Source organism: Phyllostomus hastatus, unplaced genomic scaffold, assembly GCF_019186645.2.
Source record: "Phyllostomus hastatus isolate PE091 unplaced genomic scaffold, TTU_PhHast_1.1 phas_scaffold_1674, whole genome shotgun sequence".
Taxonomy (NCBI): Eukaryota; Metazoa; Chordata; class Mammalia; order Chiroptera; family Phyllostomidae; genus Phyllostomus; species Phyllostomus hastatus.
The window spans coordinates 702,341-727,876 of record NW_025334011.1 but is presented as its reverse complement, the minus strand read 5'-3'; the positions used below and the strand labels follow the sequence as shown (position 1 = coordinate 727,876).

General features: G+C 39.4%; 2 protein-coding genes across 10 annotated transcripts in view; both read right to left on the bottom strand.

The window, feature by feature from the left end:
• RUFY3 (RUN and FYVE domain containing 3) overlaps window positions 1-9,570 on the bottom strand; it is a 75,062-nt gene extending 65,492 nt beyond the window's left edge. For 4 of the 9 annotated variants that reach the window (XR_006787883.1, XM_045858166.1, XM_045858167.1 and 1 more), the window contains exon 1: window positions 9,036-9,568. Coding sequence is in view for 7 of the 9 variants with exons in the window: in XM_045858166.1 (XP_045714122.1) it covers window positions 9,036-9,390 (355 nt within the window). In the remaining 2 variants the exon portion in view is untranslated. Of the gene's footprint in view, window positions 1-9,035 lie in introns of all 9 variants that reach the window. The other 5 variants (XM_045858160.1, XM_045858162.1, XM_045858163.1 and 2 more) reach the window with 3 other exon arrangements.
• Window positions 9,571-17,364: 7,794 nt separating this feature from the next.
• On the bottom strand, window positions 17,365-19,134 carry UTP3 (UTP3 small subunit processome component). Its single transcript, XM_045857946.1, has one exon. It carries the CDS (start codon window positions 18,852-18,854, stop codon window positions 17,433-17,435), a length of 1,422 nt encoding a protein of 473 aa, XP_045713902.1. The 5' UTR covers window positions 18,855-19,134; the 3' UTR covers window positions 17,365-17,432.
• Between the last annotated feature and the right edge of the window lie 6,402 nt (window positions 19,135-25,536).

Sequence of the window (25,536 nt, the reverse complement as noted above, 5' to 3'; positions counted from 1 at the left end):
TCTGATTTCACTAGTTGCTATTAGCAAAAACGGACTTCCTTGATAAGTTATCGTGATAATGACAAATGACACTGGTGGAAAGCCCAGATGTTTTGTTAAATTGTAAGATTATTCAGTGGAATGCTGGTTTGTTCACTTGCTCCAGTCCTCCCTCCCTCTCACTTCCTTCCTTCTTTCAGACAAAAATCTATTATGTTAACCTCTGCTGCTACTAATATTTCTACAATTGAGGGTTATACACTTGGCAGACTAGTACTACTTTGTAGATATTAACCAAGGATGGTAATAAGTACTTGAAAATGATTACAACTGAGAAGCTGAGTTATTATGTTGTTAAAACAAACACTACCAGGAGTATTATAATGCATAATCATATTAGTTGTTAAAATTAACCAGAATAATACTAGAAATAATTCCTACTTAATAAATAAAGATTATTTCAAGGCTAAATGGCAGTAGATAATGATTTAAATACATCACTCTACCAATAGCTTAGTAAACAATCTTGAAAAATGTATCTTCTCTTAATTTACTCAGCTATAATATGAAACTAGATAACTCACTTCACAGAGACAGTAGGCTCCAGGAGAAGAAGAGCTTTGCTTGCTTTGCACACCATTACACATTGCTTAAAATAGTACCTACCACTAAAGTCTTAATACTTACTGGTATAGATATGTACCTCTAAAGTACTTCTTATTCCTGAAATGGAATATTTCTACCCTCCTGTTTCACTTTAACCATGAAAACCACCAAGTCCTATCAAATTAAGCTATATTTATGCTCCAACTGACAGGTCACTCTAACAGTTTGCATTCTTTTGTACCTAACAGAATCATTCACGTAATATGTATATGGCACCTACTATGTGCTAGCCACTAGAAATATGAAGAACAAGGCAACAGCCAAAAAAAGGCAATTATAGGTGTTTTAGAAATTCCTAAGTCCTTGTCACACAGCTATTCAGTGTTGTTTACATACAATTATTTTCTCTATCAAACTGGTGACCTGTGAGTTTCATATTCATTCATTCATTCATTTTTTTTAACAAATAGGACTTTACTGAATAGAAAAGGAACTATAGGGTTGCTGCCTGGAAAGGAACCTCTAATTTGGGACAGGGTTCCAGGTGTGGGAGGCAGTGAGGCAGGCTGAGAGAACATGTGGACGCTGGAATCAGAATGCCCACAGTGATCCTAGATCCACCACCGAGAAGCTGAGTAACCTTGGCAAATTACTTGTTTTGGAGCCTGTTTCTTCTCTGATGAAATGGGGATAATAACAACTTCAGAGTTAAATGAAACAATGCAAGTAAAATGCTTAGCAGGGTGCTTAGCACAAAGTAAACAGTCAGCAAATGTCAGCATTATCATCACTATTAGTTCTCTGCCTTCGAGGCTTCTGGAAAAAACAAAGCAGAAACTCCAACATCACATGAAATGAAAATCAGTAAGGATGAATGTTCATGGGACTGAGACAGAAGACAGCAAAAAGGAGATCTGGTCAAAGGGTATGCTAGGGTATCTTTTGGCCTTTGAGGAAGGAAGAAGAGATGGGTCAGAATTTACCAGCATTCATATTAGGTGACCAGATTTCTTAAGTTCATAAAAGGGCAAGGGAAGCAGATGAATATCTGTGGGAAGTCCCTACATAGATTCTAGAGTAAGAAGAACTGTATTCTAAAAGCCAGTATGCTGAGACACTTTCTCCTGCTTTCTACATGCCTTCTGCTGTCACAGCCTGCCAATCTCTCCTTTCCTGTGATTAGGTTTCATACTTTTCCACCTCGGCCCCACCCTTCTTCACACCACTCACTGGCCCAGGCTGAGTGTCATGTTCATTTGGTGTGGAACAAGTACAGAACCAGACAATCACTAAGAAGGGATCTGCTAAAAATACCATGTTGGTCAGCAGCCCCCAACTCCTGATATGTTGTAGGAAGACTATGAACTTTTCACAATTATTCAAATATAGCTATAGTACAGGGCATGGCCATGTCAATACTTAACCTCTCATATACACTGCTTTGCTATTCTAAAAGCATTTCCTTTCACATAATTTCAAACCAATTCTTTAATGCCTATGGTGCACTATTGTCTTCCCAAAGTAAATTTTAAGGTTCATACTTGAGCCACTTTGCACTATTGGAATGAGTTTCAATGTTAATAAGGTTTAGGTAGAAATATAACAGTTGTGATGTCTTGTAAAATTCATTAAAGTACAATTCTACTTTTATTTATGATTATAGATTACCTATAGTGCCATAATAAAGAGGAAGTCTATCTTTTAAGCAAATCTTGTAATTAAGGAATTTTCAAAAATACTAGTTTACAAGGAAATATTATTTCATCTAGTTTATTCTGCCACACTCTCATCTTTATCTGCCTAGACTTTTTATTACCTATAACCTACATTATAAGAATACATTCTCTTATTAAATTGTACCTCTTTAACACAGTTTTCTGTTAAAAGTCAAACATACAGGGAAAGATGCAAGACAGGAAGAAAGTCAGGTGAGTATGTTTTGAGGCCAATAACTAGTCTTTTATCCCCAGAACTGCTTTCTTTCGCCATCTTTCCTCTGATCTCTCTCCCACCCAGCCACCTCTACCCAAATTGGTTTATTTGAGGCCTTGGTGAGGGAGCATTCAGTGATTAAGAACATGGACTTTGGAGTCAGGCTATTCAGGAATAGAAATTAATTCTGCCTCAGTTAAAGAAAATTTGCCATATATACAAATATTGAATCATTATGTTATACACCTGAAACTAATATGTTACATATCAATTATTCCTCAATAAAAGACAACAAAACAATAACAACAACACACCTCTGGGGACAGGGCCAGAAATGTGTTAAGGTCTCCAGGTGATTCTTATGTGTGCTGCAATTTGACAGAAGACCTTTCCTAAAACCACAGAATCTGTATCTCCATAATATCATCTTCTAAATTCAACGTTGTTCCATCATAAGTTTTGTGTTTTACAATAATTTAGATAAGTCGTGCTAGAGACACCGAATCAAATATTCTTATTAAAAACCTATGTTGCATCCATCTACTTATATGAAGTCTATGTGGACTCCTCCTCCTCCCCATTTTTTCTTCTCAGCACTAATTGTTAACTAAGTAGTTGTATGTTTTGGCTCTTCTAACTATTAGAAATTTTTTAAAAAGATTTTATTTATTTATTTAAAGAGAGGGGATGGGAGAGAGAAAGAAAGGGAGAGAAACATCAATGTGTGGTTGCCTCTCACGTGGACCCCACTGGGGACCTGGCCCACAATGTGCCCTGACTGGGAATCCAACCAGCAACCCTTTGGTTCGCAGCCTGTGCTCAATCCACTGAGCTACACCAGCCAGGGCTATCTATCAGAAAATTAAAGAAATGCCATATAGAGCTATATAAATAAATATTTATTTATCCAACAAAAAATTAATACATGTGAAGTTTAAGCTATCTGCCTGGCAGATAAAAATACTCTATAAGTGGTAGCCACTAAGTACTGTTATTGTCTTAGTAGTCACATTCTTTATTCGTAATTGTTTGGGTTACCTAACTACAATAAAACTTTTGTTATTTAACGAAGTGCCTTTTAGAATGGCATCTAGAATGAAGATCAGTAATAAGAAAAAAAGAACATTTATCTATGAAGAATGAACATATGGTTATTAAGAGGGGACCAGCCAAAATGAAGTCAAAGACTCAGAGATTACACTTAATATTCTGAAGCTTGTTCCCAGCCACCTCTACCCAAATTGGTTTATTGATAAAGCTATCAGTCACAAGCGTTATCTGACTTTTTGGCAATGCAAGCCAGAAGAGTAGGTAAAAGAACAGTGGCAGAAGGGAAGGGAGAGATTGGCTGAGAAGAGAAACTGATAGACACCAGTGGTGATAAAAGCCGAATCAGGAAGGCTAGCAGTAGAAAAGCTGCTTAGCCATGACGCAGGAAATGGGGCATGACCCAGTTCCCTGTACCTCAGAAGCTCAGGATGTCCCTGGTTATTTCAGCTGTGTGTGGAAAATACCCACCTGCATTTCCGTACTCTTAAGGGCTAACCTCCAGTTCTACAGAAGTCACTAATTCACAATTACACATTGTCTGAAGAAGCTGAATTTCTAAGGGTCCCCCCTGCCTCCCCACCCCCCCTCCCATCCCTCCACATGGGCACTTGCTTATAGCTGCCATTTGACAGCATTTAAGGATCAGAAAGTGGTTCTTCGTGTTCTTAACCACTGGAAAAGAGCTGAAGGCTAACAGTTTGTTAATCTTAATATTGTAAATGCAGCACTTCTCTATGTTAATATCAAAATGCTGTCTTTAAAAAAGTCACAAATCCAACTGCTCTAAAAACTACTAGCATGAAGGTGAATGCTCAGAACTTTTGGGTTCTGATGGTTAGACACTCTTCGCCCCATCTCCTGGTTTTAAGCAGCTGCCTCAATATTTACGAAACAGAATAAGGTACATTTGTCAATTCAAAATTTGAAAAGCATTAGCAGGTGAACTGACTGATGTGTACTCAACTCCTTACCAGGTAGAATATATTTTCTAGAGTACTACTAAATAGTGGAAGAAGATGAGAGAGAGAAATAAAAATGTCTATGAAGGATAACCTAAAATCAATGAATATATACATATACATACATAAATAATATATATACATAATATATACATATCTTTATGTTGTGTGTGTATATGAAACTGTGAACATAAGAGTAATTTTATCACCTTAAATATTCATCCCTGGGTTCATATATAAGAAAGCTCTTTCCCCAAATCAGAGATTCTTCAAGTGCTTCTGTGAAAAACAGTCAAATGCTTCTAGAAGCCTTACTGTCAGCACTTTCCATGGCTCACGTAAGGCACTCATAGTTAGGTATACTCGACTTTGAAGTGGGTAGTCATAGTAAAGCTGCCAGTCCTTTCCAAGGATTTTTTCCCCTTCTTTTTATTCCTCTCCTAGCCCTCCTCCCATCTCAAAACAGCACATACGAATACAGAAAGAAGGCTGCTTCTTTGTGAGTGGGACAATTTTTTTTTTTTTTTGTATACTGCTGTAATTGGGAGAGAAAAGACCAGGGCAGAGATGTGGGCTACTTACATGGCACTGCCTTAAATATAAATATTTGCTGCAGCTCTGAGAACTGTCAGATGGTAGGAGTGCCTCTTACCTTGTAGCTAATCCAAGGAGAAGCCATCTCTTACCCATTCTGTCCATCCACAAAATGACTTCTAAAGTTAGGATGGAAAAGGAAGGCACTAAAAGTATTGGACCATGGCATGCAAGTTTTATGTTGGCCAAAAAGTTCATATGGTTTTATCCGTAAGATAAAAGACATATTTTTCATTTTCTCAAATAACTTTATTGATTTGGATATTTTGAGTATGTCAGCTATCTCCCACGTGGTATGACATTGATTGTTCTCAATTAATGTCTTGATGTGATCGCTATCAACTTCGATGGTCTACCTAACTGTGGAGCATCGTGCAGCAAGTAATCTCTAGCACAAAACTTTGCAAACCACTTTTGACACATTCAATCAGTCACAGGACCTTCTCCATACAGTGCACAAATCTTTTCTTGTGTTTCAGTTGTGTTTTTACCCTTCTTGAAAATAATAAGCATAATGTGCCGAAAATGTTGCGTATTTTCTTCCATCTTCAATATTAAAATGGCTACACAAAAATTCACCAATTTTGATAAGGTTTTTTTAAAAGGCAGGCTGATATGACAGCTGTCACAATATAATCTAACAAAATTGTTTCAAATGAAGTTAAAGACAACTAAGGACTAGTAGGGCCATCTTACGGAAAAAACCAAATGAACTTTTTGGCTAACCCAATAGTTCCTTCTTACATAGTTGAGAAAATGGTATGGAAGGTCATATACCAAGGGGAAAATGACCCCATTAAATATGAATGCACATGTCTGTGAATGTATGCAGAAGTTCTAAAAGAAAACTCACCAAACTCAAAGGTGGTGTCTCAGATAATAAATGATAGTGGTGATGGGGGATTGGGGACCCACAGAGAGGAAAGTTCACTTTGTACTCAATGCATTATTACTACAAAACATCTAAAAATGAAAACAGATCCATGCATTACTTGAAATTTTTATAAATCAATTAAAAATGACATGGTAAAAACTTTTATGAGATTGAAAAGGTAGATGCACAAAAATTTAGCAGAGTACCAACCCTCAAAGACTAACGAGGGACATAACAAGGCCCATCAGAAGCCTTCTTTTACACTGCATTTAGGCATGCTGAATACTTTATGGACATTATATCCTGAAAGATTTTACACTGACACATGAAGCCTGAAAACTTTAGGCTATCTCTTCTGCACACACTTTTGCTCTCTTCATCAGTGTCTTTTAACTCAAATGTAAAGGTTAACTTTGAAATCTTTGAGCAAAGTTAGGATTTCTTAAATAAAAAGATAATGCCCTAATATACAGAGTGGGGAAACAGTAGGTTTGCACTTGTGAGTACACAAAACGGTTTATTCTTGTATTATTATTATTATTAATTACTGTATTGTTTTCTATATGAACAACTGTAAACTTACTTTTGCCCCACCCTGAATAGTCTCGCAAAGTTATACATTATACATTCTTGGTAAATACATTAGCCAGAGTTAAAAATTGGGTGTTGAGGAGGCAAATATCCATAGGTTGTTTAGGCTGAGTACACGTATTGTCCTGGTAATTGAAATGTGGTCTTTTAAAATACTGTTAGGTCTCAGTTGCTCAAATGGAGTCAGGAGAGCTAGGGTTCTGATGTCCTGGTACATTATAGAAAGAAATATTGCATTGACTCTGCAGGGCAGTGACAATTAACTATTTCTATTAATAAGCAGAGTATTCCTATTTCCAAGTATGAATGTGTTCTAAGGTATATATAAAAATAACAGGTTAAAAATAAAAACTCAGCCTAAAACAAGAAATATTTTAAGTCAATTTTGTATGTCAATAACGTATGTATCAGTGAACTTCTACTAATTTGAAATGTCCTCAGCGACTGGTCTTTAATCACAGTGGAAGTGGGACATGACATTTTCCCAATAATTTTTCTGAGCACTTACACATCAATAAACTATTTCAGAAATAAAGATCATGAAGAACTATTGGAACTTTATGTGCTAACAGTGTGCTATACATCTGCTGTCATTGTAGGGATTTATGAAACTTTAGCTTAAATCTTCCATTTCTGATCTTGATCATCCTTAGGCTTCAATTTTTGAACAATACTTTAAAAATAGCATCAACCCTTAATAAGAGGAAGTAATCAAATAAAATAAACTGAAATTGAGATTAATCCCTACTAGTTACACTAGCCAATGATTGAAAAGTTCTATTTCAAACCCTGTACCACAACTGTTAGTTATAAACACCTGATAGGAGTGTCTTCTTCATTCTACAGTGATGTGGTTAATAAACAGGTAACACAGAAATAAAAAATTTTAAGGAGAAAAAAAAGACTGTGCCTAAAGAACAAAGTAGAAAGCAGATTCCTTACAAAATGAAAAGCATTCACTTCTGCCCTGATTAGATACTCCCATTTGGAGATTAGTGCCAACCAATACAGCTCACAATTTATGGCTTTACTAAGACTCTTAAGTCAATGGTCAGTATTAGCTCTCTTTGTAGGTAAGTAATAAAGAAATAAAGAGAAAGTAATAAAGGAAAGTAAGAAAGGTGACACTGGACTACTTTTAACTGAATCCAATGGACCATAACCTAGGAGGAACCATCCCACCAGTTTGGGACAGGCAGTGTTTGCTTAAAGAGCAAGAGATTGGTAGGCAAGGAATCTGGGTCAATTGCATTCTTTCTCTTTCTCGGTACTTAGCACAAATCACTTAATACTGATCCTCAGATTCCTCATCTGAAAAAAGTGCATCACATTTGGCTCACAGAGACGTGAAAATAAACTCTGACAATCACAGTCGATGCACGTTGGAAATATTCAGCTAAGGTTAATCTCCTAGACGTTGGATCAGGGGGCAGAAAAGGCTGGCAGGGTTTCTTGGCAGTGCAGAGCAATGAAAAGGTTTGCCTTGGTGTTATTAAAAAACAACAACAACAAAAAAAAACACACACAAAAAACCCTAGTTCTGTAAGAGAGTGAGAGAGAGACTGACCCTCATCACCCTGGGCAAATTTCTCTTCCTTTTCAGAACTCAAATAGCAAAGTATTTCGCATTTGATATATATCATGCCTTGTATCTTCAGTCACATTTTCACAGTGTAAGATCTGGTCTTTTAAATCAGATTTAACACTCCTCCCAGGGTCTTTTATACACAAATGCCTACTCTAGGGCCCCGCTCATTACAAGTGGCAGTAAACATTTGTTGACTAAAAAAGCACACACGAAGTGGGGCTAGCTGAATTCAGAAGGCTCCTGTGGCTGTGGTTTTAAAAAGGTAGAGGCCTCTTCCAGCCAAACGATATAATCCTGGGAGGTTCCCTTCCAAAGCTCCCCTGTCCCCCAATCGGTTCTCGACATCTCGCGCACCGTTCTTGATTTCTTTTCCCATTCCGGTGGACGAATCTGTACTCTTTAACGTCGTGGAGTGAACGCTAGTAAAAAATTTACTGGCATAGCTGAGGCCGCCCGGGCAGCGGAGCAAGCAGCCACACCTACTTGGCTGCCAAGGCGCCTGGAGCCCGCAGAAGGCGGGCCGGCGAGGCTGCCGGGTGTTCGGGCACCGCCCCCTCCTCCAATTCTTCTGGGGAGGATCACAGGTCGGGACTGGGTCTGCTACCCGGCGAGCACGTGAGTGTCAGCCGAGAATGAGCGCCCAGCTTGGGAAAGAAGGGGAGGGCGCGTCAGGCGGGAGTCCGAGGCCTGGAGAGACTCGGAGGTAATAATCTAACACCCGGACCGCGGCCGCCCCCAACACTCTGGGACAAGAGAGTCTCCAGAGCCCCCGCCTCCCCGCCCGCCCGGCGCCCCGCTCCAGAGACCCAGTGGAGGGCGGGGCTCCGCGGACCCGGGCCGGCCCTTCCCCGCCGCCACTCACGGTGCTTGCCGCCGCCGCCGCCGCCGCCGCCCGGATAGCTCAGCAGCAGGAACGGCAGCGGGGAGCCTGGCGACGGCGGGGTTCTCCAGGCACGCTGTTGTTGCTGCGGCGGTGGACGCGCTGCGAAGCCGGCGCCTCCATCTCCCGGGTAGAGCAGAAAGAAGGGGGCGGCCACCGGCGAGTCCGGCTCCGACTGTCCACCGGGGGAGGCCAGCAGCGGCCCCGCCCCGCCCTCTGGGTCCGTGTCCCCGGTCGCAGCGTGGCGCGGCTGCTCCAGCGGCTGTTCCCCGCCCCTCGCCGGCTCCTCGCTGTAACTTTCCGCGCCGGCGGTGGGCGGCAGTGAGGTCTCAGCCATGCTCGTTCTTTCCTACGTCGCCTTCGACTCGCTCCCGGGCCTGGGCAGGGCAGCAGAGTCACGATGGGGAGTCGCTGCTCCGTCCCGTTCGTTGCGCCGCCACCTTTCTCCTTGGCCGCTGTCTGGACTCCTCCACTCTGTCCACAGCCCGCTTCGCCGGGGTCCGACCCAGCTGAAGCGACAGCCCCGCCCGACGGCGCGGCCTCCTACCGGCCGCCTCCTCCCGAAGCCCCTCCCGCCCCGGCCCCCAGCCTGCGGCGCGGCTCCCCTAGGGGGCGGTGTCTCTTCCCACTTCCCGCTCCCCACCCGCAACGCGTCTGTCCCTGGCCACCCGGGAGAAGAGACGGCCGGGCTGTGCCTCGTCCTCAGCTGCCACCTGCACGGCCCTTCCGAGCGGTCAGCTGTTTGCTCCCCGGGGCTTGAATGGTGGGAGCCTTGACGAAATACCTAGAGGCGTTTTTGTGTGTAACTGCCTAACTTTATCGGTAGCGCGGAGGAACTAAGATCAGGGTTTGAAGATGGGGCGAAAGCTAATTTTAAAAAGGAATCTCCTCCACCCCCTGGCATTAAACTGTACCGTTTGCCTTTCACATACTAGAATTTTAAACGTGGATTCATTGTTTTGATTCAGGAGCTTTTTGTGTGAGAAACCAAAGGCGGTGTCTCCGTTTCACCACCTCTTTTGTTCCCTGTCATGTGCACTGTATGGAAACCTTGAATTTGCTTTGACTTTCACTCCCTGGTTTCCGGTGTTCCGGGTGCGCATGAGTGCATTTTAAACCGAACAGCTTAGAATTTATATGACAAGCATCTATTACAGGTAGACAGTTTTCACTTTCATACCGCCTCGCTAGTAATTGGCCACTGTTGCTTTATTTTGACTATTTGAATCAATAATCGCCAATCCAGTAATTCCCATAAGTAAACATTCTTTCTCTAATAAAGACCATTTCTAGTTACTATCATTATTCTTTATGCTGGATTCCATGAATGTGCTCTCGTATTTCCCAGCTCACTGGCTTTGTGTTCAGGTTGTAAAATGCTGGCTTGAAATCCATGTTGACGCATAATTAAAAATCACTGTTGTGTAACATTTTGCCCACCTGCTTTTCCCTCTTATTCTGGTTTGTTTTTCCTCCTGTAGAAGTTACTTCTCTTTCAAAAGAAAAAAAAAAAGTAAACTTAATTGTTATTCTCTGAAAATCACTCTTGAAATTACCACACTATCATTCACCAAATCTTTTAAACAAGACGAAATTTAAAAGATGTTTACAAGAAGCTAACTTGAAGCAGTCAGAAAATTTCTTAGTAGCTTTTCACTGTGATATTCTAACTTGTAGATCCCAGAGTTATTGCCCACTTGAGTAAGTTGTCATCTGAGCCTAGATTCCTCTTCTGTAAAAATGTTTATATTACTTATTCATAGGAATATTGTTAGGGTTAAATAAGAAATATAAGTAAAGCCTTTAAAACAGAGTCTGGCATAGGGTAAAATAATTATTAGCTATATTTTATCATTTTGGCAAAGCAGCATATTACTTAAGAACAAACTCAGTTGAGAAAAGAAAAGCCTTTTCATCAGTTCCTTAAAATTTTGAAAGTTTTGTGGGGCTTTTTATATGTCTTGGTGATGGTGAAAGTCTAGATATAAAAAACGTATTAGCCTTTTAGGAGTTGCAAATTTTATCATAACTTGAAGAGAAAAATTAAGAGATTCTAGATGTTATTTTTCTTTTCTGTACAGAAATGTTCAACCTTATTTTAGCCTCCAGACATAACTATAGGTGAAGACAGGTTTTAGTTATTACAACCTGACACAAATCCACAACTTGTTCTAAAAGCTTGTTGTCTGCATCAATTTTCTTTATAATTAAAAAAAATTTTCCTTACAGTTGACATTCAATATTATTAAGGTGTACAACACAACACTTAGACATTTATATAACTTACAAGGTGATGATCACCCATAAGTCTAGACCCACCTGACACACTACATAATTACAATATTACTAACTATACTCAGTATGTCTTAATTTACACCCCGTTGACTATTTTGTAACTGCCAATTTGTACTTCTTAATCCTTTCACGTTTTTCACCCAGCCACCCAACCCTGTATTATATGGTTTTATCACCCATCCTTAACTGGATCTTTTACCCTGTTTTTGCATGTAGAAATTTCAAAGTATCATTATATTCTTGTCAAGTTCCTTCACAGAGATCTTTTGCAATGTTTCAGTAAAGAATTTGACAATGTACACTTAATGCCATTGTAGGTAGAAGAAAAGAGCAGACCCCTCACAAATCACTCTTGAGAAAGGCCAATAAGCAGCCAAGGGAGTCATCAAGTTAACAAAGTATGAAATGCTATCTAGCCTGAATTGCTAACTTTCTCCTTTCTAGTTAGCTGAGTTACTTGTAGGTATTAGAAACATTGACAGGCTGTGGAATTTTGCAGGGTGCTAGGGTTTTTTATGCCTCTCTACTTAAAAAAAAAATTCTATGCTTTGTGTCATTAATTAAGTGGCAGTGTAACAAATATAGAAAATCAGCTGAAATATGAGTCCTTTAAATTTTACAGGGAATGCTATTTATGAGCATTTTCTTTGAAGGTGGGTGGTACTCCAAGTTCCTAGTTTCTTATGCTTTCAGCTTTTGGATCAATAATATAATCCCAGCTCTGCATAACCCCTAGTGACATAAAGGCTTGATTCGGTAGCTACACATATTTAGAGAAGCCAAGATTATAAAAATAAGCCTAAACATGTTGGTTTCTTGAAAATGCAGAGCAACAAAAATCCAAGCCATTGTAAGAATCAAGCTCTATCTTCTTGTTATATAAAGGGCTGTTTTTTCTGCTTTATCCACATTTTATTTTTATTTGTCCAAGTTTGGTTTTTTGAAACCCTTTGGTGATTTTAAGGATGGACGTTGAGAATATATTACAAAACTTAGAGATCAATGTCATGGGTGTACATTTAGCATAAGCTTCTTAGAACTGCAAAGAAAAGATAGCACTTGGAAATGTTGATATTCTTTCTCAGTATAGTACATAGGTTTATTATGATTCTAAAATGGCTTTCTTCAGCCATTTGTTTTTCATTGTGTGGTACTTGGGAAAAGGCTTATTTGAAAACAATGTAATTCTTCATGTTAAACTTCTCACTCTAATAAATGCAGGAATTTATTTGTACTAATTAGTTAATATAAAGCTGCAGTGTGAAAAGCTCTCCATGTGTCTCTCTTTTTAAAATATTAAAGCTGGGGACAGTTAAACAAGGAAGGACTTAGGATAGAAGCAACAGCAAAGAGCCTAGCCTGGGCTGCTTCAGTTCTCTAAAATAATGTTATAGGAAAGAAATGAGCCTAGGTGGGGCTGCTTTAGCTCACTGAGAAGTCAGAGAAAAGGGGTCCGGGAGATAGGTTCAGGGGGCTAGCCTGCGATGAGCTGCCGCTGTTCATTGCTCCCCTGGTTGCAAGTCTCCTGAGGACCCTTCGAGTTTAGGAGATGCACCTTGTGGGGAAAGAAGAAAAGGGAAAGGCATGTGTGCTTCCTGAGGGAGAGCCTGCCGAAAAGCTTTTTTTTTTCCAGATTCTATCATTCTTTCCTTTTGCATTACTAGGTTTTGATTGCTGTTACTAGTTTTGATGATTGTTATTTTTTTCCCAAAACATTTATTACAAAAGTACCTCCTCTCTGTGTTTACTGTATCTATAATAATCACTTTAGAAAATCCTCACCTGAGGATATGCTTATTGATTTGAGCCAGAGATGGACAATTGCCTCCCACATACATCCAGACCAAGGATGGAACCCACAATGTAGGTATGTGCCCTGACTGGGGATTGAACCTACAACCTTGTGATGTACGGGACCACACTCCAACCAACTGAACCACCTACCGAGGGGCTGTAATACTCTTAAGAAATATAAACACTACTCTTAATGCAACAATGCACTCTCAATAAATATCTTTTATCTTAAGCAATGTATTTAGTCTAGATCAAACAATGACAGTTTTCTTTGGGTGGTAGAAATATGGTTGTATTTTTCTACTCTTCTGTACTTGTAAGTAGTTTATCATGAATGTTCAGTTTTAATAGGAAATAAACATATCGAGGGACTGTTTATCTTTCTTATGAAGGCATGCTAACAGCAAAGTTGTGTTGTGTATACTGTGGAATAGAATTCCTACCCTAAGGGAGCTTATCATATTTTGTGTCTATTTAGTTTTAACCTTAATAGTGTTGCTAGACCTCTTTGGTTGTTTGCTTTTGCTGACCTTCTGTAACTGTTTCCCAGTCTCATGCACTTTTCCAATTCTCTTCTAAATTTCTCTCAACACTGTCTTTTTAATTTGTGCTCTCTGCTCTAATTGAAATCTTCATCTTTTCTTGCCTGTGCTATTCCAAAGGACTTGGAGCTGGTATGCAGTAAATGGCTCTGACTGTACTGTGTTTATCTCTTATACCAATGTGTATCCCTCCAGAGCTGGCATCTTTTGAGCTTACCCTTTTTACAACGTACAACCAATTTATTCCTCTAGTAATGTGGCAACACCCCTTCCCACGTTTTTATTAAAAATCCCATTCTAAAGTCCTATCAAAATTCTTTGATTCTGTGTCCATCAGGAACCCAAAATAGAAGTGACTCAAAAAAATTTAACTGAATATGAATTTTAATAAACTTATGTGGCCTTAACATGCCTTTTTGTGTATGTTCAAATATGGTGTGATTAGCAATGTATGTCTAGTAGAGCTCACTTAATAAATACTAAAAAATTCTAGGTGCTGATCAAATTCTGTTATCAACTTACTTTGAATAATCCCCTCTGTGGTAAGATCTCCCAGTATATGTTAACACAGGCCATATAAAGCAATGCTTAAGGGTATGAAAAGAACAGTCCCCTTGTATAAGTTTTCCTACTGAGGTCCAAGGACTCCTGGCTTCAGAGTCTAGGAACCCACTGATGTGGTATGTAAAATGTTGTGATTAGGCCTATGTTATTGTTCTGGTGGGGGTGGGGGTGAAGATCCATTGCTTTCAACAGATTCTTCTGGGGCTACCCTCAAGGTTTTTGTAGTTCCATGGTATTGCATCATTTTTCATTCTTGTAATTTCATTCATAGTCTCTGTCACTAAAGAGAAACCTAAAAATCAGTGTGCCCACAGCAGTGTTTCCCAAAATGTGTTCTATAGACCACCTGGGTCAGCATCATCTGAGTTACCTGTTAAAAATACAGATCTCTGAGTAGACATTGGCCCAGTTAAAACAGAATCTACATTCTAAACTTACCAACTGATCCTTAGCATTCTGGTCTAAGAACCATTATGATAAAACCAAGGAGAAAATTAATGCTTTTAAGTGGAGTAAATTTTTTTTCTCTAATGGACTAATAGCAACTAATACTACTTAACTACCTGCCAGGTGCTGTTCTAAATTTATGTTACATGGTTTAACTTTTAAATGGCTATAACAATCTGGTATTATTCAATGTGAGGAAATTTGGACACAGAAAGGTGATCCAAGACACACCATTAAGTGATGAAACTGGGATTTAAACTCAGCCTGGCTTGAGCGATCAAATTCCTAATTGCTACCCTCTCTGGTTTCTCTTAAAGCAGAACATTGTTTATTAGTTTCTTCCATTTTTTTTTGTTTTGTAGTTTAAAAATGTTGATTCTTCAAGTTTACTGTATTTAAAGCTTCACTTTGAAGGCAAATGTACAAGAAAATCATTATTTTCCTTTTTTCAAAAATGAATAGCTGAGTCAAGAAAGCATATCTGGAGCTTAGCTGGGTAGCTGTTTGTTAAAATGGGTCCTGATATGCCAAGGTTGCAAGTTCCATCCTGGATCAGGGCACACAGAAGCAACCAGTGAATGCATAAATAAGTGGAAGAACAAATCAATGTCTCTAAGATAACATATCTGGAATACATAGCTAAAGTTAAGTATGTGAAAAACTTTGACATGAGAAAATACAGTAGGTGAAGTGTAAAACATATCAACACTTGATTTGCTTACAGAACTTATGGAATCGCATTTACCAGTTTAGTAAAAGGATGTAAGGGTTATAGATGAACAGTGGGATGAAGCATAGGATGAGGTCTGGGAGGGTCCCGAGCACATGAGCTTCTGTCCCCGTGGAACTGGGGTACATCACCTTCCCAGTACTGGATATGTTCACCAACATGGAAGCTCCCTGAACCCCACACTATTGGGATTTTTATGGAGACTTCTCACGAACGTATAATCAATCATTAACTTAATTTCCAGCCCCTTTCTGGAGAATGAGACTGAAAATTCCAAGTTTCTAACCATAGCTTGGTCTTTCTGGTGACCAGGCCCCATCCTGGAGCCATTCAGAAGCCCATCCAAAGTAACCTCATTAGAACAAAAGATGCTCCTAAGTGTTCTAATCACTTAGGAATTGATAAGAGTTTTAGGATCCTTGTGTGAGGAATGGGAAGAGGAGGCAGACACAGGCAGACACACACACACACACACACACACACACACACACACACACGTATTTTCTATGATCCCACAGCTCTTAACCACTGTTTTCTCTCTTCAAGGTAAGTATAATAATTGTACTATACAGATGAAGAAAATGAGTCAGAGATCAAGTAATTAATTCAAAACCACCCTAGTAAGTTAACTCTAAAATCTACACTTTTTATGTGATACCAACAAGGACAGGGCTCTGAAGCCAGAATGCCTGGGAGGAATAGCTAAATAACCTTGAGAAGTTACTTAACTTCTTTGTCATTTTCCTCATCTCCATAACTATGTAATAGAATTTACCACGTAAGAACTGTTGTGAAAAGGAAATAAGTACAAAGTGTACTTTAGCATTCATTAAATGTTAATTTTACTTCCAATCTACCTCTTTTATTTATAAGAAAACAAAAGATAAACTTATTTGACATGTGTGCTACTCTGAGGAGGCAGATATAAGCCAGAGGTTAAGAGAGTAAAGGCTCAAATTAAGCTGGCTTGGACCCAAATCTCAAGATGTCCTTTAGAAACTTAACCTTCACAAATTTCAGCACCCTAACATCTCTGATAGAACAGTACAAGCTCACAAGGTTACTGCAAAGATTAAATGAGGTGATACATATCTGGTACATGGAAAGTGTTTAGTAAATATTAACAACTAATCATCTCTCCATCTTCAACAGCTAGCACAATAATTAATGAAAAACAGTGACATAGTTAAGCCACCTTTTGTGCTTTCCTTTACCAGTCCTCTCACTTTCTTCCCTGGCATCATCCTAAATATTTTTAAGTTCACCATCTCATTATCTCTCTCCTACTATAAATACCAGAGCAACTTAGAAAAATGTCTTTGTTGCCATATGAAGCTGGCACTTACCTAAGGAGTAATCATACCAAATTTTCAGCAAATGGAGTGTAGAAATGGCACCCATGGCATGTCACCAGTACAGAAAGGGAAATGGAATTTTTACCTATTTACCAGATTAAGGGCTATTAGAAAATATCATAATTAATGTAATTAAGGAATATCTTTCCTTACTCATAGTTCTTCACTCTTTACCACACACAATGTACAAAATTCTTAAGTTAACATTAAACCTATTTATTAACAAGTGTTCTGCTCAAGAGTTATACTTAGGTAAATGAAATGTCAGAAATATTTTATAGGCTATTTTACGAATGATTGCCAAAGGTGCGTTCACTTCAGTTTATGAGAAAAACTGTACAAGTATTCTGACTGTTGTTCCACAACTAGCTGTGAAACTTTCCTAGGCTACTACTTGACAGGATTTTGGAGAATTTTTTTCAACACCATCTCTTTTCCCAAGCACCTGCATATTCCTCCCACAGTTCTTAGTATGACCTTAATAAAAATTAAAGGACAAATAAATTGATCAATAACCCAAATGAATATCCCTACTGAGCAGATTGTTTAAAATTTAAGATTAGGTGGTATATTAATACAATAACTTCACTACTTAAAATGAAAATTTATTGATCCAAAACTTGCAAAAAACACAAAACTTAAAGCAAAAAGTTTACTTAAGCTTAATGCTCTTTTTAACTCCTGCACGAATTCCAGATATTTCACCACTATAACGTTGCTCCTCTCTGCGAACTTCACGAACCTGGCCTCTTCTGCGAATTTTGGCTCTTCTGAACTTTTCCCTGTGTTTCACTCTGGGATTGCGATCAATCTTCTTTCTCCTAGGTGTAAGTCCCCTATTTTTAGCAATCTGATAGGTAATGGCTCTCTTTGCATTTTTATCTTCCAGGGCCTGTTCTTCAGTACTGTTTTCTTCTTTCTTTCTCTTCAACTTTTGCCTGTCTTCTGTTTCTTTAGAGTATTTCAGTGCAGCTTCATCAAAATTGGAATCATCAGAAAGATCTGTAACAGCAGAGGCAGCGGCATCCTCTGAAACAGATACTGGTTTGGCCTTCGTGGATTTTGCTTTTGGAGTTAGTTTTGTCTTTCCAGTATCATCCTTAAATGTGAGTAGATGACGAATTTCAGAGGACAGTTTCTGATCCACAACTGACAGCTTGTTGATCAAAGTTCGGTAGGTAACAAGCCTTTCTATAACAGGATGTCCGTGTGCAGGGACTCTCCTAGCTTTCAGGATCAAATAAAAACTGATGTTGGAGCAGTAGTTCAAATAAAGGTTGTATTTGGTCATCAGGTATTGACTTCCTTTTCCAGGTGGAATGATCCCTTGCTCCACCAATTGCAACAATGGCTCCAGCTCATCTTTCACCTCTGTCAACTTAACTTTCAGGTCTTCGATCAGCTCCAAGAGCTCTGGTGATTCCTTCCTCAGCATCTTTAGCTTCTCTTTCACCGAAACCTTTGCCAAGTCCTTCACAACCCGTGTCTCAGTCTCATCCACCTGAGGTACCTGAGGTTTTGCAAAGGCCTCCACCCAGGTAACCCCAAAGTCATCCTCTTGCAGGGCTTGGGCTAGCCGCCGCTGAATGAGCTGTGCCTCCTCCTCCTCCTCTCTTTCCTCCTCCTCTACTTCTTGTTGACTCTGCCGGCCTCGGGACTTGGACCCATAGTCCGTGTCATAATAAAGTTTTTTCCTTTGACCCCATGACAAACTGGGGTCCACAGAGGCCTCAGCCTCACTCTGCATGGAGCTCCCACCATCATCATCATCCTCATCCCCGGCACTCTCTCCATCCTCATCGTCCTCATCAGCAATATCTAGGGCTAGCACCTCCTCCTCCTCATCGCCATCCTCCTCCTCGTCCCCACTCTCTACTTCGCTCCAGCCCTTAGCCAAGGCGGCTCGAGAACGGGCCTCATGGAAATCATCTACCTTATCTTGGTAGTAGCTGGAGTCCCCTGGTGAGGGCGGCAATTCTAAATCGTCCTCCTTTTCGTCCGTTGGGCCGCGATCTGCCTTGGCCCGCACAGCTGCCCACTTGGCCGCTCCGCGCCGCCGGGATCTCCCCACCATAGCTCGCGGTCTCCGATTCTACACCGAGGACAGGCTTTCGGCCACTCCTAATCTCCGTGCACGCGTCCCGCGCTCCAGCAACACGCCAACCACGCGCTCCCGTACCACGCGAGTTTGCCGGCGCTGCGGTAGACTGTAGGAGATCCTATCGCCTTCCGGCTCCCAGAATGCTCTCCGTGTGGCGTGTGAACCGGAACTTCCGCTCGGTCCCGCAGCCTGGTCAAGTTAGGAGCACCTCCCTTTTCGCTTTGCCCTTTGATGACAATCTAGTCGGGTGAATTAAAATCTTTCCGTGTAGGAACAGTATGTATAGGAAGTTTAGTTCCGTAGAGCCCCGTAGGAACACCTCTGATCTCGCGAGCCTGAATGGGCGGGGGCCAGACGTAGTGACGGAACCGGGAGGCGAGGTCGCCGGGACCAGTAGAGGGCGCTCTGTCTCTACGCCTAGGGTGGTACCCGGGGCTGTGCAGTGAGCTGTACTGCGCATGTACCGGGCATCACCGAATAGGAGCTAAGTTCAGGTGTAAAAGATTTCCTGGTTTACCGAAATTATATTCTTTTCCGTTCACCGGTCTGGAAGTTAATCAGGTTGCTTTTCTCTCCGCCACGTGCAAATACATTTCCGAGCACCATTGCCTGGTGGCGCCACTGGCGCTGCAGGACTGGAGGATCCTGTCTTCGGCTCGGGGCGGGAGCGGAGGCCGGGCTTCGGGACCGTGGTTAGAAGACCTCCGACTGCCCGCGCTCAAAGCTCGGTGACTCCTCGGGGATTTGAGACTCGGAGGGGTAACTACGGGAAGACAGAGCCCTGCTCTAGGATATGACTTTCCTAGCATCTCTCAGTTTGGCTGTAGAAGACACCGTGATTTCTCTTCCTTTTAGTGGAGAAGTTTCACTCTTCCACATGCTTTGGAAATGACACATTTTAATTCAATCGCGTACCCTTAACTTACTGATTCTTAAACATTAAGCACGAGGCAGCGTTTTAGGCCATGGGAAAACAATGGTGGGCAAAAGCAGGCGTTGTCCCTGTACTCGTGCAACTTATGGTCTAGCGGGGGACAGGCTTTAATCAAGTAATCATGCCGCACATGCCAAATTATAAAAGGAGTTAAGTGCTGTGAACCCTAGTCCTGTGTTACCCAGTCTTCAGCTACTGAAAACGCTCAACATGCCCTTTACATCGCTCTTTTTATAGACGCCATCCTCCTTATTTAAACAGGGTTTAGTACTCCACCAAACATTGGGAAATTTCTGCTGTATTGAAGAGAAAGTTTAAGCATCACCTCTTTGGTCTCAACTCCCTTAATTGTGTTTTCCTCAGTTCTTCTACATTACCTAGTAGATCTCTACAAACACTGATACTGCAAGCACCCAGTACAGTGTCTGACACTGAGTAAGCATCCAAAAAAAGGTTTATTTAATGAGTAAGTATTGAAATTACAGTATTTGATTACCTGTCTCAGGTGCACCATGAAACAGTGAATGAATGATGCATTAGGCTACAAACTTCCCTAAAGAAGGTAACCTGAACTGGAATGGATTTTAGGGATCATCAATTCCAGCATCACATTATTACTTTCAACATGTGGAAACAGACTTGTGGAGATTATGTTAGAAAATCTGGCACAGACACCAGAGACAGGGCTCCCACACCAGACTATCACACTCAGCTGTTACCAGTCCTTTGCGTCTTAGGTGTGAGTTGGTTTCAGATCTTTCCCAGAGGGTATATTTTGCTGGATGGATGAAAGAAACCAAGAGCACAGATTAAAGTTTGTGAGGAAGAGGGTGGTGATAAGAATAAAAGTAGTTAACCTTGTCTTTAGAAATATTGCTAGGGCTAGAAGTATGAAAGGACAGCCCTATAATCTTAGAAAAATTCAAGGTTTAAATTTTCAGACTTTACATATGATAGGCTCAGTTAGTATTTTGATACTTTCAAACATAGGTGTTGGAAGCTGAACTTTTGATATGTTGCTAAAAGTAATAGTGACATACAGTTTCTTTGCAGAAAGTATGTGTCCTTAGGTTAAGAAAAATAACACATATTTGTAGAAAAGTGATATTTTGAACTTATAAACTTGAAAACCTTTACACGATTTTTAAATATGTAATTTTATGAATAAAAATGACGTGGGTAAAAATCCTATGTTTTGATGGCAAGCACAGAATTCACTTTTGAATGTAAATAATAGATTTTTGTCATTCAACAACTATCCACTGTTTACTAACTTTAGCAGAATGCTATATGCCATAGTAGATCCAAAGGAGAATTGGCCATAGTCATTTTTCCTCTAGGAGCTTTTAATCAGGTGGAAAGACATACATGCAGATTACGAAAATACAAGGCAGTGTGTGATGTAAACCCAATGCTGTGGGAGATCATCTCTGGATTGTTACTCTAGAAATATTGCTTACACAATGTTGCATCTAAACTGGAACCGTAATTATATCCTTGCTTCAATGTAGTATTGAATTTTCATTATGTCTAAACATTAAGTTTTATTTAGGTACATAAAACAAATTCCAATTTTTCTTTTGATTTTTATTGCAGATTATTTGAAAATTTAGTCATATTTCAGGACCAATATGTGTATGTTATTAAAGAGAAGCTAGAAAGTTATTTGGGATATTTTTAATGAAAATAATCGCATTGCTCTAATATTATTTACTTTATACCACACATTACATTTTCTATTTAGAATTGAGTTGCAATAACCAATATATATTCAGAGAATGTTATGTTCTAACATTCTCAGATCTTTTTGATAAAGAACAGTTAAAGTCAGTTGTTTAATTCCAGTGGCTTCCACAAACTAATCTTTTATAAATTAATCTTAATGCCACTTAGGTGAAATTTTTTTTCCTTAAAAATTTGTATTACTGGAGAGACATTAATAGTTTTATCGTACACCTATGCCAATCAAAAAGAAAACACCGAGTCCACAGAGAAAATGAACAGGTATTAAATAACATTTGGCACTTAACTATTATATTTGTGGCAACTATAATTTATGAACTTCAATCTTTATTGTATTATTATACTGCCTTAGGAGTTAGCAAGCTACACATAGTAAGGGCCAACTTTTTTTTCTTCTTTTTTTTTTTAACAAAAACCCTTTTGCCTTCCTTTAAGCTCTTTAGGAGAAGTTGGGGGTTTGTGAATGACACACTAGACCCCCGGGTGTCAAACTCATTTTCACTAGGGGCCACATCAGCCTCACAGTTGCCTTCAAAGGTCCAAATGTAATTTTAGGAATATATAAATGTAACTACTCCTTAACAGTTGACAGCTCAGCGCTGCTGCTGGGTAGAAACAAGGTGCCAGGCCGGATGAAACAAGGTAGAGGGCTGGATTCGGTCCACGGGCCTAGTGTTTGCCACCTGCGCATTAGGTTATATTAGCATACTTTCTTCTGGGCATGAGTTCTGGGTGTTGAAGGTACTCTACCACCAGATTAGCTAAATTGATCTCAAATTCTTCCTGGACCATGCAGCAATAATAGTAATAATAGCTAACAATGAAAGCAGTGTGTACTAGGTACTGTTATAAGCTCTTGACATTCAACTCTATGAGGAAGGTAGTATAATAATCTCTAACCTAGGAAACTGAGGCATTTGGATTTTAAAGGAGATAATAAGGCTAGTAACTGGTAGAACTAGATTTGAATCCAGACAGGGCTTCAGAATCCATACTGCACTGTAACCAACTGTTGTATTATACTTACTTTCAAATATTAGCTCAATACATCATCTCATTTCCAGTCCCTGTACATTTGATTCAGTATCATCAGATATACCTTTCTATTTTTTAAAAAAAATATTTATTTATTTTTAGAGAGAGAGGAAGGGAGGGACAGAGGGAAACATCAATGTGTGGTCACCTCTCACCCACTCCCTGGCAACCTGGCCTATACCCAGGCATGTTCCCTGACTGGGAATCGAACGAGCGAGCCCTTTGGTTCTCAGGTTGACACTCAGTCCACTGAACCACACCAGCCAGGGCCAGATATATCTTTCTAGAAACAATTTTCATTGTCCCACACCCTTGTTCAAAAACTTCCAATGACTCTCAGTTACTACCAAGATAAAGTTCACAACATACATGGCCCTCCCACAGTTTTGCCTCAAAGCCAACTTTCTAGCCAGTTTTTCATTACCCCCTCCTAAAACCTTCCATTCTAAATGAAGTGCTGCACCACTCTTTATTCTTCAATTACTGCTTTACAATTTTCTTTTCCCCTTGTTCATCTTTTCAGTGTTCTCATAATTACTTATCAGAAATTTATATTTCATACATCTTTTTGGCTAACAATTCTCACACAGGTCCATAATGGGAACTGTATGAGGCTGTCTGAAAAGTTATTTTGATAGCAGGGAGTTGGAGACAAGCTGTATGCTCATCTCTGGAAGAGCAAATCAGTAAAATGTCATGGATGAACAGCATAGAATTTAGGAGCATAGAGCGACCACACATCTTGGTTTGCCAATTATGACCCTATTTAACCTGTTATTCCAGTGTAATTATTAATAGCACCCCCTTTTACTTTCATGATTTTGATGGTAAATTAGATGGCTATTTTAAGTACCCAGTAACTGGAAATAGTAGATTATATGAGTATGTCTGTAAAGCGACATGGATAGCTCTTAAAAACAATGTACTTAGGGAACAAAATAAAAAATTAGATATGCAATACAACACCATTCACATAAATTAGAAATGAGTGCACAATACAACAATACACAATTTTTAAGGTATATACAAACAAAAATAATGTACATTAAATATGAAAGGACAATTGCTATGGAGCAGCAAAGAATGGGATGAGGCTTGGAGACTGGGAGGAATAGGGGAAGAATCTGCTGTGGGACAATAATGAGAATGTACCAGGGACTGAGGAGAATAACTGTTGCACCTTAGGTTCAATTTAAAAAATAAATAAATAAGCAGACACACACAAAATGACCTTATAGTTCCCTATCTTAAGGTCCTTTAAAAGCTTCACAGTCCTTATGACCTGACTCCTGCATAGAACTTTAACTTTACATCTTACTACATTCTGACTGTCATCATGTGGGGCATAGCATTGTGTAATTTTTTACATGCATATATGTTATATATAATATATTAGGCTAAGAGCTAAGGCCTGTATTGTATAGAGAATGAGGGCTGAATAAAGAAAAAAATTATATTAACTGTGTTTCAAAAGACCTTCACTATCAAAGCTATAATTATCACTGAATCAATCATTCATGTATAAATAATTATACCTACAAGGTTCCTTACGAACCTTGTATAGGGTATGATTTTTCTTGCCTCTTTTCCTTTGCACATGTTTATTTTACACTTTCTAGAGAACTCTTATTCACCCTTTAAGACTCATTTGAAATGTCACCTCAAAAGCCTTTCCTAGCCTCCTCAGAGAGGGGAAGAACTTCCTCTTGTTTTTTACTTATCTCTATTTATACTTACTGTTTCCCCCCCACTAAGTGTGTGAGCCCCATTAAGTCTAGATCCAAGTAGTAATTTTTTAAAAAATTCTGGAATCTAGGTCATGCCAGAATATCAAAATAGTAGCCTTTAACAATCAGTTGCAGTGTCTTGTGTGCTTCTCTAGCCATCAGCACAGTTTTATTTTATTTTAATTTAATAGATGAGATATTAAATATGTGACTTTTGTAAACTTAAGCTAATAGTTAAGTGTGTATTTACTTTTTACCCCAGTGTCACAGACTACTAGGTTTTGATGACTGAGGTTGTTAAAGAAGCAGTTTCTTTTATGCTCAGAGAAGTAGTATTAATAGTAAAAATAGTTTGCTGTGATAGTAATAATGGGAAAATGGGTTTTTGGTGTTATTATCTATCAACTTATTTAGATAATTTAATATAATCACAGAAACTCCTTGAACTATTTTTGGGTGCAAAAAAGAAAGAAGGAATATTTTTAGGTTTAAGAAGGAAAATGGAAGAAATGAAGAACAGTTGCCATCTGCTTTCATTTCTGAAGGAAACCACTTACCCTGAAACCAGTAAGTTGTAGATTCTTTTTGCAGCTCAGGTCTGTATTTATTTAAAGACACAAAAATCCTAGAAGTGATTTGGAAGTAAAATATAGAACTTCTACTGAAATATGGGATAAACTTATGAACCCTTTCGAGCTTCTACTGAAAAATGACTCGTCTGCCAGCTTCAATCATGAAATGAAGAATTCAGTGAGATTGTGACACTGGTTTCCCTCCCAAATTTGAATCCAATGAAATGCTGTGTGATTATTTTCTAAACATCATTTTAATCTCCTTTTATCTTTTCTCATCTTGAAGAACCTCATAGATACAATTATTTCTACATTAACTACTGATTTAATGGTAATTACAGCTTTGATGGTGAAGGTCTTTTGAAACACAGTTCATGTAAAATTTTTTCTTTGCTTCACTCCTAATTCTCTCTAGCACAAAGTCCTTACCTTTTAGCCTAGTGTTCAGGGCCTGCCTTTACCTGGTCCCAACGTATTTTCTCCACTGCTCTCCTAGTACTTCCCGTGAGGAATTCTACACTCTAGCCAAACTGCATCACACATTGTTCTCTTTCTGAGATGTCTTTCTCTCGGCCTTTTCTTCGGTCGCCCACATCTCTAGTCTTAGCCTTCAGAGCCCAGCCTAAATGCTTCTCACTAGCGTC

Excerpts from the sequence above, each read along its gene's own strand:
- UTP3 (XM_045857946.1), bottom strand. The coding sequence starts at position 18,854 with ATGGTGGGGAGATCCCGGCGGCGCGGAGCGGCCAAGTGGGCAGCTGTG.